We start from the raw sequence: 14,743 nt of genomic DNA, 5'->3' as shown, positions 1-14,743 counted from the left end.
TGCTGAGGGGAACAATCAGGCTGATAAGGAGCGAGGCGGTCAGGATGAAACTGCAGTGTGACAGGAAGCCCCATGCTATGCTTTTTATTTTATCCCTTATTTTACCAGGTAAATTGACTGAGAACACATTCTCATTTACAGCAACGACCTGGGGGATAGTTACAGTGGAGCGGAGGGGGAATAAATGAGACAACTGGAAGTTGGGGATGATTAGGTGGCCATGATGGTATGAGGGCCAGATTGAGAATTTAGCCAGGATTAACACCCCTACAATAAGTGCCATGGGATCTTTCMTGACCACACAGAGAGTCAGGACACCCGTTTAACATCCCATCCAAAAGACGGCACCCTACACAGGGCAATGTCCCCAATCACTGCCCTGGGGCATTGYGATATTATATAWTTTTTTAGACCAGAGGAAAGAATGCCTCCTACTGGCCATTCAACACAACTCCCAGCAGCATCTGGTCTCCCATCCAGGGACTGACCAGGACCAACCCTGCTTTCACCTTGACTAACCTGTACCCCCACACATTGACTCGGTACTGGTACCCCCTGTATAGAGCCTCGTTATTGTTTTGTAATTTTCTTGTGTTACTTTTTGATTAGATTTTTTTTACTTTAGTTTATTTAGTAAATATTTTCTTAACTCTATTTCTTGAACTGCATTGCTGGTTAGGGGCTTTTAAGCAAGCATTTCACGGTAAGTTCTACACCTGTTGTATTCAGCGCATGTGACAAATAACATTTGATTTGATTTGATTAGCTTCAGAGGCAATTCAGCAGTGGGATGCAGGGTGGTATGCTGCTGGCTATGCGTCACCTCGAACAGGAAACCCCCCCACTCTCTGGCCAGAGGAGATAAGCCTGTTCCCCAAACCTTATTGGGTCAACAAGGGACAGCTGATACCATCTTACCCTGCTGCTGATAAAGAACCCCCCCCCCCCCTTCATCTCTCCCCATCTCCCAATCACTCTTTCTTTAACTCCCAACTGCTATCTGAGACGTTACGCTTCCCCAACCACAAGGGGACTGTGATTTGTGATTTATATGAGGTCCCATCCTGAAATGATAAGTGGTCAATTTGCAGTGACAGGTACTTGAAGTGGGTCTGAACTGTATAAAACAAACAGTTGGCTCAATCTGCCTCCAATCAGGCCGTGGCTGGCCTGGGCTGTTTCTCTGTCTGAAGCCACTCCCTCATTAGCTGTTGAAAAAACAAGCCCTTTTCAGCGTCAAACGTTTATGAGCCACTGTTTCCATTGCCAGAGTTGATTATCTTTAGGGCTGCAGAAACGGGGCACTTTGACACAGCTTGACCCTCCGCCATTATTTCTGTCACAAATTTGGCGTACCAAGAGTGGGWTTTTTAACCAATAATTATGGATAATTAACAGAAGCACTTGTCAAGTTAAAGCGCATGAAGTGTAACATAATTCAGGCCCTCCGTTGTGAGGCCGTCCAGAGACGTGTTTTTCTAGCGGTGTTTTGTCCTGATAATCCCACGGTAATGGCCCATTGTTTGCCTGATTTTACGCCTCAGAAAGGACCCCTGCTGTCACTGACTGTGTTCTGGCTGCTCTGGCTTTCAGGGAATGTTCATGTTGTTAAAGGTTCACTAGCAGGTCGACATTCACGCCCACGTCACTCATACCACACGCTCTGTCCCGTTCAGCTCTATAAAAGCTTGGGGAGTCTGAGACTAATATATCCTCTATCCCCGCCCACAGAGCCAACGGCCACAAATGAGTGGGGAATTCTCCGGGGCTGCATTTCTTTGATAAATGACTGTATTTTGGGCCAGAGTCAATTAAAAGGATGCAGGCATGCTTATGGAGAAGGAGCCCCGGGCTTGCCCGGTGGTTCTGGACTCCAGACTCACACAGATGATCTGGTTTTGTGTCTGTCTTTGTATGTGTGTCTGTCTTTGTATGTGCATCTGTTCTTGTATGTGTGTCTGTCTGTCTGTTTGTCTGTCTGTCTGATTGTCTTTTGTAATGTGTGTGTGTCTGTCTGTTTGTCTTTGTATGTGTGTGTGTCTGTCTGTTTGTTCTTTGTATGTGTGTGTGTCTGTCTGTTTGTCTTTGTATGTGTGTCTGTCTGTCTGTTTTCTTTATATGTGTGTGTGTGTCTGTCTGTTTGTCTTGTATGTTGTGTCTGTCTGTTCTGTTTGTCTTTGTATGTGTGTGTGTCTGTCTGTTTTGTCTTTGTATGTGTGGTCTGTCTGTCTGTTTGTCTTGTATGTGTGTCTGTCTGTCTGTTTGTCTTTTATGTGTGTGTGTGTCTGTCTGTTTGTCTTTGTATGTGTGGTGTGTCGTCTGTTTGTCTTTGTATGTGTGTCTGTCTGTCTGTTGTCTTTGTATGTGTGCTGTCTGTCTGTTTGTCTTTATATGTGTGTGTGTCTGTCTGTTTGTCTTTGTATGTGTGTGTGTCTGTCTGTTTGTCTTTTGTAGTGTGTGTGTCGTCTGTTTGTCTTTGTATGTGCTGTCTGTCTGTCTGTTTGTCTTTATATGTGTGTGTGTGTCTGTCTGTTTGTCTTTGTATGTGTGTCTGTCTGTCTGTTTGTCTTTATATGTGTGTGTGTGTCTGTTCTGTTTGTCTTTGTATGTGTGTGTGTCGTCTGTTTGTCTTTGTATGTGTGTCTGTCTGTCTGTTTCTTTGTATGTGTGTCTGTCTGTCTGTTTTGTCTTTATATGTGTGTGTGTATCTGTCTGTTTGTCTTTGTGTATGTGTGTGTGTCCTGTTCTTGTACGATCCAGTTCCAATACTGTGACAGCTGAGCTCAGCGTCCAACAAATCTAAACACTCATCCAAAACATAACCAGGAGGTGCACTGGCTAAGACAAAGCTGGTCTGCTTTACCAATCATGTCTATTCATACAGGCCCGAGAGTGGACAATAAAACTCAAGGCAGTGTGGACAAGGCAGTGTTTCACCATACCTACAGAAATAACTAGAAATGCACAGTGACCCCTGGATGAGAAAACACACAACACTCCCTATGACCTATCTCTGTTCTCTGCATGAAACTGGCCGTTTCTGTCATTTGAAACTGTGGTCAGATGGTCTTGGTGACTAAGTATGGTTTACAGAAAAACAACGAAAGTACCTTACCAGTGAAGGAACATTGTGAAAGTGAAAAACAAGAAGTGAAGAATGCAGAATTGTGTTACTGGAAGCGTTAAGGTTAAAAGGCACTGATGCAGTAAAATAATTCAAAGAAAAAGGTCTTCACAGTTTAGTTAATGATTTAGTTCCCCCCCCCCCACCCCCGGATAAACAGGCCAGGATGGTGTGTCGGTGACTCACTCTTTGTCGGTGGGGTCAGGATGGCATGGTTGCCAGAGCCACGTGATGTCGGGCATGGGCACTCCAAAGGCGGTGCAGGTTAGCTGGTGCTGCTTGCCGAACATGTATGGTTGGACGTCCACCGAGGCCACCTCCTCTTCTGAGATCATAGGCCTCACTGAGATACAGACAAAGAGATCAGACACTGTTGCATTAACCGTTACACTACCTGGCTGTTGGAGGTCATAATGTCTTTATAAAGATAGAGGTAGGTCATAATGTCTTTATAAAGATAGAGGTCCGTCATCATGATGAATAACCATGGAAAAGGTGCCATCAACATCCAGTTGTCATCTAGCCTCAGAGAGTGGGCTTTGAAGTGCTTGAAAATGGCTGAGTGATTGCATAGCCCTGATACCCTGTGGTTGTCCATCACATCAGGGTGTCACAGTGTCCCAGAGCCTGACCTCTACCCTGCTGCCTCTGGGACAGATGTGGCCCTATGCCCAGGCCCAGGTCAGTGGATCAGCAGRGTGGGAGAACACAGCAGTAATCAACACCAGACTGACTGGTGGGCGGACACAGACAGACTGGATGCCATCCCCAGGAAAATGTTCACATCAGTTAATCATTGTCAACCAGTCAGTGTGTGTGTGTGTGTGTGTGTGTGTGTGTTTGTTTTGTTTGTATGCCTGGATGCATTGGTGAGGCTGAGGCTGAAGTCGTAACATGGTTTCTCTCAGCAATGTCCTCAGTTCAAGCCCCGGCTGCTGAATATTTGAGATCTGAAGCACTGGGGCTGAACTTCAAACGCTTGATGAACGATGTTTAAAATGGTTGCCTAACTGTTCCCAGGAATCTCTTGATTTCTCCTTCCATTGTTTTTGTCTGTGAGAGTGGGTCATTTTTTTGCCATTCCAATAACTATGTTGCGTTGAGCAATCGGGACAGCAAGTGTCCATAGATAGCATTTATATGAGGGAGAGAGGGGGCTGATCTTTCCACTTTGGCATGGTAGGGGGATTCCTGGGTAATGTGCAGGGAATGGGATGGAAATACTTTGTTATGCATTCTTTTGCCCCCCGTCGCCAGCTTGGAGTAGTATCTGAGTGGCACACGTGTTGCTCAACAGAGTTCTTAAGGGCAGGCCGATTGCACTCCCCGGCTCTCCATCCAACACACGATCAAAGCCCCAGAACATAACACCGACCTCTTCTACAACCGCTGGTGTTAACAACCATCAGTATTTACATGGCAATCATTACAATATATTTGTTTGAACAGTCTTTGCTAAAGCATATAAAGTACACAAATAGCCCTATATAATGACAGAACACGGTTGTTTACACAAGTGGTGCTGGTCCAGATGGGCTACATACACATGGAGAGGATGTAAACAAATGATTGCCCAAGATGACGCTTATAATGGAGTTATGTCCGTCCCTGCCTTAGCTCAGTGAGACCTTGCCTTCACGCAGTACCAGTTCCGAACGCACTGACCCACCGTAGATGGTGACCTTGGCTGAGGCGTGCTTTTTGTTCCCCATCTCAGCGTTCCCTATCTCAGCCGTGCACCTGTACGTGAGGAGCTAGAGAGGCTGGGTTCCTGTCATACTGCAGGCCAGGACCAACCGGGGGCTTGAACCCAATGTGCCGAGGCTGGTCAAAATGCTGAGGCCCAAAGTCCAGGCCATTGCTTCATTTCCTCAGGATGGCCAGTCATTTGGAGGGACAAGGAGTGGGGTATAGGATGGGATAGAGCGGCGATTTAAAAGGAGCTTTACCTAGGACTACCAGAGTGTAGCTGAGATTCCTGTAGAGGCCTCTCTCCTTGTTGCCCAGGGCGATGGTGAAGACCCCAGCATCCTTCTGCTTCACGTCCTTGATGAGTAGGTTGTAGCCTGAAGACTCGTAACAAGTGGAYTTCTCGTTGATGGGGACGCCATCCTTATACCTGGGAACGAGATACACCAACATTTGCTTTAGAAGTTCAGCTCATCATAATGTACTGATATGAAAGTTGTGATGATAATTAGTGAGCAACTCTATATCCCAAATCAAATACTCGCATGCTTCAGTTTAGTGCACACAGTCACAACAGAGCTATTATATTCAGACAGGAGTTGACAATACACACAGTGAAATGTCCCAGCAGCTGAACTCAGTCTCACCATGTGATGGTGTCGGTTGGTGGCAGTGCATTGACCTTGGGTTCAAACATCAGCTTGTTTCTACCCTCTGTGTAGACTATCCTGTCCCATTCATTCTTATAGGACACATTCAGGTATGGATGTTCTGAAATCACACGGGAGAAGACCAATGATGAAAGCATTAAAACGACTGTCGAAAAACAACAGTATAAATGTACTATCAATGAGGTCACACAATGAATGCCCAAGATGACCCTTACAATGGAGTTATGTCTGTCTCTGCCTTAGCTCAGAGAGACCTTGCCTTCTCGCAGTACCAGTTCCTTAAACACTGACCCACCGTAGATGGTGACCTTGGCTGAGGCATGTTCCTTTTTTCCCATCTCAACGTTCCCTATCTCCGCCGTGCACATGTACGTGCCCCTGTCGTCCATGGTGATGTTGGAGAAGGTGATGGCTTTGTACATCCTGGTGATCAAAGCCGGATTCTCTCTGATCTTATTGACGGTGGGGTTCCGATTGACCTGGGGACACAAAGGCATTCATCAACAACCCTGAAACATTGACCAGTAATTGACCAGTAATCTTAAAAGATGTTGAATGACTAAGAACTTACCATCCTCTTTGGGTATTCCCATTGGAAGTTGATCCTTCCGTTGAAGGTGGTCTCTGCAGAGCAGTTGAGGACCAGAGTATCTCCCACTAACAGCTRGATACGTTCAGGGTTGATCTTTACGTTCCTTAGGACGTTAGCTATGCAAGCAGAGTTAGAAGGGAAGACACAGTGAAAATGAATCAACATCCTCAGTAATTCCTCTGTCTCTCGTAGCCCTTTCCTACAGTCACATGACCGAGTGGCTTCATGGGTGGAATGTTACTAATATTTTTCATAATTTCATCATTAATAAACATTGTTTAAAGAAACCCTCAGACAATCTGATGCTTCTATGTGAAACGGTTTTGTTATATTTCAGTCTTCTGTAATGTACACTACCGTTCAAAAGTTTGGGGTCACTTAGAAATGTCCTTGTTTTTGAAAGAAAAGCACATTTTTGSCCCATTAACATAACATCAAATTGATCAGAAATACAGTGTAGACATTGGTAATGTTGTAAATGACTATTGTAGCTGGAAACGGCAGATTTTCATAGAATATCTACATAGGTGTACAGAGGCCCATTATCAGCAACCATCACTCCTGTGTTCCAATGGCACGTTGTGTTAGCTAATCCAAGTTTATCATTTTAAAAGGCTAATTGATCATTAGAAAACCATTTTGCAATTATGTTAGCACAGCTGAAAACTGTTGCCTTGATTAAAGAAGCAATACAACGTGCCTTCTTTAGACTAGTTGAGTATCTGGAGCATCAGCATTTGTGGGTTTGATTACAGGCTCAAAATGGCCAGAAACAAAGACCTTTCTTCTTAAACTCGTCAGTCTATTCTTGTTCTGAGAAATGAAGGCTATTCCATGCGAGAAATTGCCAAGAAACTGAAGATCTCGTACAACGCTGTGTACTACTCCCTTCACAGAACAGCGTAAACTGTCTCTAACCAGAATAGAAAGAGGAGTGGGAGGCCCCGGTGCACAACTGAGCAAGAGGACAAGTACATTAGAGTGTCTAGTTTGAGAAACAGACGCCTCACAAGTCCTCAACTGGCAGCTTCATTAAATAGTACCCGCAAAACACCAGTCTCAAGAGGCAACTCTGGGATACTGGCCTTCTAGGCAGAGTTGCAAAGAAAAATACATATCTCAGACTGGCCAATAAAAATAAAAGATTAAGATGGGCAAAAGYACACAGACACTGGACAGAGGAAGATTGGAAAAAAGTGTTATGGACAGACAAATCTAAGTTTGAGGTGTTCGGATCACAAAGAATAACATTTGTGAGACGCAGAAAACATGAAAAGATGCTGAAGGAGTGAACCATCTGTCATCATGGTGGAGGCAATGCGATGGTCTGGGGGTTCCTTGTTTGGTGGTAAAGTGGGAGATTTGTACAGGGTAAAAGGGATCTTGAAGAAGGAAGGCTATCACTCCATTTTGCAATGCCATGCCATACCCTGTGGACGGCGCTTAAGTGGAGCCAATTTCCTCCTACAACAGCACAATGACCCAAAGCACAGCTCCAAACTATGCTATAACTATTTAGGGAAGAAGCAATCAGCTGGTATTCTGTCTATAATGAAGTGGCCAGCACAGTCACCAAATCTCAACCCTATTGAGCTGTTGTGGGAGCAGCTTGACCTTATGGTACGTAAGAAGTGCCCATCAAGCCAATCTAACTTGTGGGAGGTGCTTCAGGAAGCATGGGGTGAAATCTCTTCAGATTACCTCCACAAATTGACAACTAGAATGCCAAAGGTATGCAAGGCTGTAATTGCTGTAAATTGAGGATTCTTTGATGAAAGCAAAGTTTGAAGGACACAATTACTATTTCAATTAAAAATAATTATTTATAACCTATTCATTTTGCAATTTAAAAAATAAGGACATTTCTAAGTGACCCCAAACTTTTGAATGGTAGTGTATATCAAGTGCAATATTGGGATGCTATTTTTATTTTTATTTCAACTCTATATCTGACATGGTACAGGAGTATTATTTCTTTAAGCCCATAAACATGTGTGTGAGGTGTATACTTTTGTGTCAAAGTAGATTTGTTTTAGACTACCAAGAAACACTCTGTGTAACCCTGATTTAGCTCACTGCAATACAAGGTTAAAAGCTCAATTAGAAAAGGAGAAGTTACTCACTTTGCCTCAGAGGGATGTACTGCGACTGGACCTGTTGGCCATTGACGCTGGTGACACAGGTCAGGAGACTAAAGGATTTGTAGGGACCATATGGCATCACAAAGCCTATTTTGGGGTCCCATTTCTTCAATTGTTCTATCTCCTCTGATAAGGGTGGCAGCTGTAAGAAGAGACAGGTAGCAAAGTGTTTGTCAAAGGGCTTATATGTTTAGTCACACTTCTAGTTCTGCAGTCTTTAAAAAGCACTCAGCCAGTCAGACTAAAATACGATGTGGGCAACTGGCTTTGATATGAAACTCCACACTCCAATGAGCTCAGTTGGAGATGACAGCCCATTAGAACCAACTTCTAATTCATTTTCATGGTTTTATGGAGTGTAACTATCACAATTATCCACACAGCGATGCACGGAGCACTGTTGACTTTGAACAAGGGATGAAATGGATGGACGTGGCCAAGGCCTACCACTGCAGTTGTTTGTTCTCCAGCCAAGTGTTATGCTGCTGGGAGAGGAGCGAGAGGGGAAGGAAGGAAGTAGGTAGGAAGGAAAGAGAAATGCCAGAGATCTTCCAGTAGCAGGGAGGTCACACAGCCCACTAACTTTGCCATCCGAATAAGACGTATGAGGTCTGGCATCATGTCAACATGCAACAGAAGACGCACTCTGTTCATTGTTGCACATAATTTATAGGAAGGCCGTCTCGTGTTATAGGATACTGTAATAAGACAAGGAGCTTGGTTACTGTGACCCAGTACCCTACACCCAGCTCCTTCGAGAGAGATTTCCTCCTATAGTTTTATTAAAAACCACTTAACCTTCCTCAGGAGCACCATCGGCCTACTGTTGTTGTTTTTTTAATTCTACCCCCTTTTTCTCCACAATTTCATGTTATCCAACTACTATCCAGTTACGATCCAGCGCCTTAGACCGCTGTGCCACTTGGGAGGCCCCGGCCTATTGTTTTTGACTGGATACAGTGCCTTGCAAAAGTATTCATTCCCCTTGGCATTTTTGTCCTATTCTGTTGCATTTCAACCTGTAATTTAAATAGATTTTTAATTGGATTTAATGTAATGGACATACACAAAATAGTTCAAATTGGTGAAGTGAAATGAAAAAAATAACTCTTTTCAAAAAATAAAAATAAATTAAAAACGGAAAAGTGGTGCGTGCATATGTATTCACCCCCTTTGCTATGAAGCCCCTAAATAAGATCTGGTGCAACCAATTACCTTCAGAAGTCACATAATTAGTTAAATAAAGTCCACCTGTGTGCAATCTAAGTGTCACATGATCTGTCACATGATCTCAGTATATATACACACCTGTTCTGAAAGGCACCAGAGTTTGCAATACCACTAAGCAAGAGGCACCACCATGCAAGCGGCACCATGAAGACCAAAGAGCTCTCCAAACAGGTCAGGGACAAAGATGTGGAGAAGTACAGATCAGGGTTGGGTTATAAAAAAATATCCAAAACTTTGAACATCCCACAGAGGGTCGCCCACCAAACCTCATGGACCATGCAAGGAGGGCATTAATCAGAGAGCCAACAAAGAGACCAAAGATAACCCTGAAGGAGCTGCAAAGCTCCACAGRGGAGATTAGAGTATCTGTCCATAGGACCACTTTAATCCGTACACTCCACAGAGCTGGGCTTTACGGAAGAGTGGCCAGAAAAAAGCCATTGCTAAAGAAAAGAATAAGCAAACAAGTTTGGTGTCCCCACAGTGAAGCATGGAGGTGGCAGCATCATGCTGTGGGGATGTTTTTCATCGACAGGGACTGGGAAACTGGTCAGAATTGAAGGAATGATGGATGGCGCTAAATACAGGGAAATTCTTGAGGGAAACTTGTTTCAGTCTTCCAGAGATTTGAGACTGGGACGGAGGTTCACCTTCCAGCAGGACAATGGCCCTAAGCATACTGCGCTAAAGCAACACTCGAGTGGTTTAAGGGGAAACATTTAAATGTCTTGGAATGGCCTAGTCAAAGCCCAGACCTCAATCCAATTGAGAATCTGTGGTATGACTTAAAATTGCTGTCCATCAGCGGAACCCATCCAACTTGAAGGAGCTGGAACAGTTTTGCCTTGAAGAACGGGCAAAATCCCAGTGGCTTGATGTGCCAAGCTTATAGAGACATGCCCCAATAGACTTGCAGCTGTAATTTCTGCAAAAGGTGGCTCTACAAAGTATTGACTTTGGGGGGGTGAATAGCTATGCACGTTCAAGTTTTCCGTTTTTTTGTGATATTTCTTGTTTGTTTCCAATAAAACATATTTTGCATCTTTAAAGTGGTAGGCATGTTTTGTAAATAAAATGATACAAACCCCCCAAAAATACATTTCAATTCCAGGTTGTAAGGCAACAAAATAGGAAACATGCCAAGGGGGGTGAATATTTTCGCAAGCCACTGTATGTATTGCTTTTTAGACCAGCATTTCCTGGACAAGATGTTTATAACAGGAGGTCTTCTATATTTAGAGAGAGATTTTATTCTGCAGAAAAAATATATTGGAGGACCTTCCTGTTCTTAGCAGGAAGCAGACAGGATGACTCCCTCTCCTGCCCCTGAGCTTCCCCTCTCTGTGGCCACTGTCTGTTCCCGAATGCTTGAGTGGCCTACCGTTTGATGGGTGTGAGAACTCCAAAGATGCCCATAGTGCAGAGCCCCTGTGTTTATCATGTCTCTTTGCGATCTTGACTTTAGTGACATCAATGGCAGACTTCTCTTTCAGAAAAAGGTACACTCTGGTAAAGTAATCAGTCTGATGCCCATACTGTCTCATAGCGTGGACAACTGGTCAACATTGGTTAGTATCATAATAAATGCTAACATTTGCTCTCTTGTGAAAGAGAATGTGAACACAGAAACTAATAATCATAAAAAGTCTTACCCCTTCAAGAGTGACAATCTGGTCAGGAGAAGTTGTTCTACAGGGAATCACAAGGGTGGCCTCATGTCTGTATGTAAACAAGGTGTCTGGAATGGGGAAATGGTGCTCCACAAACGGATGCTGGTGATCTGTAGAACAAATGAAAGAGAATATCAATAATTACTCTATGAATTTAATTAATTTAATTAGCTGTATTTTATTAAAAGTAGGGGTGAGCCTCCCGAGTGGCGCAGCTGTCTAAGGCACTGCAARGCAGTGCTTGAGGTATCACTACAGACCCGGATTCAATCCCAGGCTGTCACACAGCTGGACGTGACTGGGAGACCCATGAGGCGGCGCACAATTGGTCCGGGTTAGGGGAGGGTTTGGCCGTCCGGGATTTCCTTGTCCCATCGAGCTCTAGCGACTRCTTGTGGCGGGCCGGGTGCCTGCAAACTGACCACGGTCGCCAGCTGGACAGTGTTTCCTCCCACACATTGGTGTGGCTGGCTTTCGGGTTAAGCGAGCAATGTGTTAAGAAGCAGTGCGGCTTGGCAGGGTCGTGTTTCGGAGGACGGATGGCTATCGACCTTCGCCTCTCGCGAGTCCATCAGGGGGTTGCAGCGATGGGACAAGACTGTAACAACCAATTTGGATATCACGAAAAAGGGGCAAAAGTACCAACATCAACAACAAAAAAGTAGGGGGGAAAAAGATTCCTTAAAATCTGTTTTTTAAGTTCAGTAGAGTCAGGGTAATGTCAGGCCATCTATCTCACACAGAGATCAAACAGAATCTCCCGACTAGTGAGATCAGCCGATTCTCCAAACCCCCTCCCGCTCCTCCTGCTAGGTGCAGCTTTGGATAAAGAAACAGGATGGAGATAGCTATGATAGCTCTATCACAGCTCCAGTCTTTCTCACCAGGGCAGGCATCCAATGCCTCTCTGACTGTTCTTTCACAGACCTGCTGTGTGAACTTTGCTGTTACACAAATACTTGAGTGATTTGTGCGAGGCTGAGCTGTTTTGGCGTGATAGAATGGACTAGTATTTGTAAAACAAATATGGAAAATGATCTAATAAACAGTTGAAAGTCTTTGAAAGAGGCCTGGTTAGACTAAACACGGGGCTACCAGGCTGTCAGATCGCCAGAGGAGGCAGAGAGACCAGCCAGGGAATCAGGCTAGGACCTCAACCTAAGGAGTCTAGTACTTTTGCATCGCAATTTTAAGTTGGCATGAAATATCAGCATCTGTTCTGAAGGCCAGATATTAAGAAACATTTGTGCACACACTTCACAGGAGCTGGACAAAAAGATGTCCTGGACAAAAACACATGTCCAGACAGAGATAGAAAGGAACTCACTGTTGGTTTCATCCAGAAAATATTATTCGTCAGGCTTGCCATTCTTATCTTTCTGCCCAGATGTTCCATGAGACCGATCCCCACCACAGTCCCTCAGACTAAGACCTTGACACTTTTGAAGGGACACTGATGGCAATCTCAACTATGGTAATGTTTTAATGTATTTAGTGTTGCCTTGCAATGCTCTCACTAAGGAGCTATTTGCACGTGTTTGTACGTGCAGTTTGTCTATTTCGTAGACGTCACTCTCTAAATTTTGAGGGAGGACTAAGCCTGTAACTTGGGAGAGACCATAGCTGGTGTCGTGCGAGGCTCCAGGTGAGACTGACTGGAAAAACAACAGCCGGAAATAATAGCCAATGACAAGGGCTTCCAATGTGATACACTCTCCTTCCCTGTCCCAGAAGGAGTCAGGAAGAGGGGGAAAGCCTTTCTCTCTGTTAGAGGCACAACTCAGTTCCTTCTGTATGGCTTGGACTAGATTCCTTAAAATAAAATATCCCCTCTCAACATGCAGTCATATATCTGTAATTACAACCATCTTCTTTACATGTGGAGAGTTATGACTGTTGTTGTCCGCTAAATGAGGTGTGGAATGGAGCCTCTCCTTTATTTATATATATATATATATTTTAAAATCTTATTCTGTCTTTTTTTCTGAAAGACTGGCTGGCTTCCAGCTCTTGTATCATGCATGAAGATGTCAGGCTGCTCAGTGACCATGGCTCTAGCCTGGCCCTTAAGAGCCTCTGTTGTTCTAATAGCTGTCTCAGTTTAAACCGTACTGCACTGTAGGCGTCGGCCCATTTAAAATCACCCCCTGTTCTTTAGAGGGAATTTGTTGAACATATGCTGTTCTGAAACAAACCAACTCTAACGAAAAAGATGAAAAAAAACATACAGATCAGGAGTGAAAAAGGTCCTTATCGGCGTTAAAATGAACAAAATKCAACAAACTATTTAAATCACAAAGGGGGATCCTTTTCATATCAACTTTCACACGCTGGGAGCTATTTGCTTATTATGGACTTCATGCTAGAGCTCTGCTACCCGACCTGAGCCTGATGGGCCCCGACATTATACATCGGGTTAGGGCTGGGAAGGGCCTGTTTTTTCATCAATTACTAAGGTACAGGTAGGGCTCGGGTATCACTAAACTGATCATTAACATTTTGAAGCTGATCCAATTGCTCGTGTTTTGCTTCAAAGTACATATCATAGTGTCAGAAGTGCTTGAACCTCATCAAATATAACACTAGAACATTGACCGAGTCCACAGGAGAGAATATTTTAACAGAAAAAGTCATGTTCCTTGAATTTTATCGGAATTTAGATGGAGAAAAAGTAGCTAGTTTACAGCTAACTGCTCTCTGTCTTGTCATTGAGCATAACAGCAAGCAGAGGCATCGCTATGGATACTCACACAAGCAGAGCCATGCACAGTGCGCACAGTGCACAGAGAGGGGGAGAACAGACAGAGACGGCTAATGGATCCTAACAAAGGAAGTTATTTCTTATTTCGCGTTCAGGCAAGTCCAGCCCTAAAATTTGGCAGAAGCAATCGGGCCTGGGTAGGGTATGGCCTGAACGTCTCGGGCATGGGTAGGGCTTGGGCTTAAAATGCATGCCCGAACAGGGCACTACTTCACGCAAGAATGTCATTATAGAACTCAACAATGATGATTTACTCTGTCAACATACACTTTATACTGTATGTAAAACCCGTTGGGCTGCAGATACAACATTGTATGAAAGGGGCTATACCATTGGGAAATGTCTGAACAGTATAAAGCGGGACTCACCTTTGACGTAGATGTAGGTGGAGCTGAAGCCGGCGGAGGGCTGGGTGTACCTGCAGCTGTAGAGGCCCGTGTCGTTGGGGCTCAGGTGGCTCACCAGCAACTTACTGCAGTGGGCGTGCACCCGAGGCTCACACTCCTCCACGCGCACCCCCTCCGAGGTGACSTCCCGCCAGGGCAGCCTCCAGTGCAGTTGGGCGGCACCTCTGATAAAGACACAGCAGAAGTAAACCCTAAGAACTGATAGAGGATCAGATATTATTTAGTGTCCCTAATGGTTCAAATGTGGATTGAGGGTAGGGAAATCGGATTCTAGATCTGTGGTTAAGGGCAACATCTAAGTCAAGCGACAAAGTACAGAGGGTCTGAGAGGGTCAGTCAGACCACCTGCATCATCCCTTTCTTATTACCCTCCTAACCCCACTAGGGCTCTGGGTCGTCACCCTCAGGTCAGCAGCATCACCAAGTCAAATACCTTCATTGTCTCATCTGATTTATGC

The 14,743-nt window shown here is 44.5% G+C and overlaps 1 protein-coding gene across 1 annotated transcript in view; it reads right to left on the bottom strand.

The window, feature by feature from the left end:
- LOC111965680 (vascular endothelial growth factor receptor kdr-like) overlaps window positions 1–14,743 on the bottom strand; it is a 74,246-nt gene that overhangs the window by 45,648 nt on the left and 13,855 nt on the right. Inside the window, exons 3-10 of the mRNA XM_023989893.2 lie at window positions 14,247–14,449; window positions 11,100–11,227; window positions 8,200–8,359; window positions 6,056–6,192; window positions 5,780–5,963; window positions 5,461–5,584; window positions 5,074–5,243; window positions 3,311–3,467 (exon numbers count right to left, since the gene is read on the bottom strand). Of these exons, the coding sequence (XP_023845661.1) occupies window positions 3,311–3,467; window positions 5,074–5,243; window positions 5,461–5,584; window positions 5,780–5,963; window positions 6,056–6,192; window positions 8,200–8,359; window positions 11,100–11,227; window positions 14,247–14,449 (1,263 nt within the window). The remainder of the gene's footprint in view (window positions 1–3,310; window positions 3,468–5,073; window positions 5,244–5,460; window positions 5,585–5,779; window positions 5,964–6,055; window positions 6,193–8,199; window positions 8,360–11,099; window positions 11,228–14,246; window positions 14,450–14,743) is intronic.

Source organism: Salvelinus sp. IW2-2015, linkage group LG6.2 (genome assembly GCF_002910315.2).
Source record: "Salvelinus sp. IW2-2015 linkage group LG6.2, ASM291031v2, whole genome shotgun sequence".
Taxonomy (NCBI): Eukaryota; Metazoa; Chordata; class Actinopteri; order Salmoniformes; family Salmonidae; genus Salvelinus; species Salvelinus sp. IW2-2015.
Note: the sequence above shows the minus strand (reverse complement) of the source record. Positions and strands in the feature narration are given on the sequence as shown.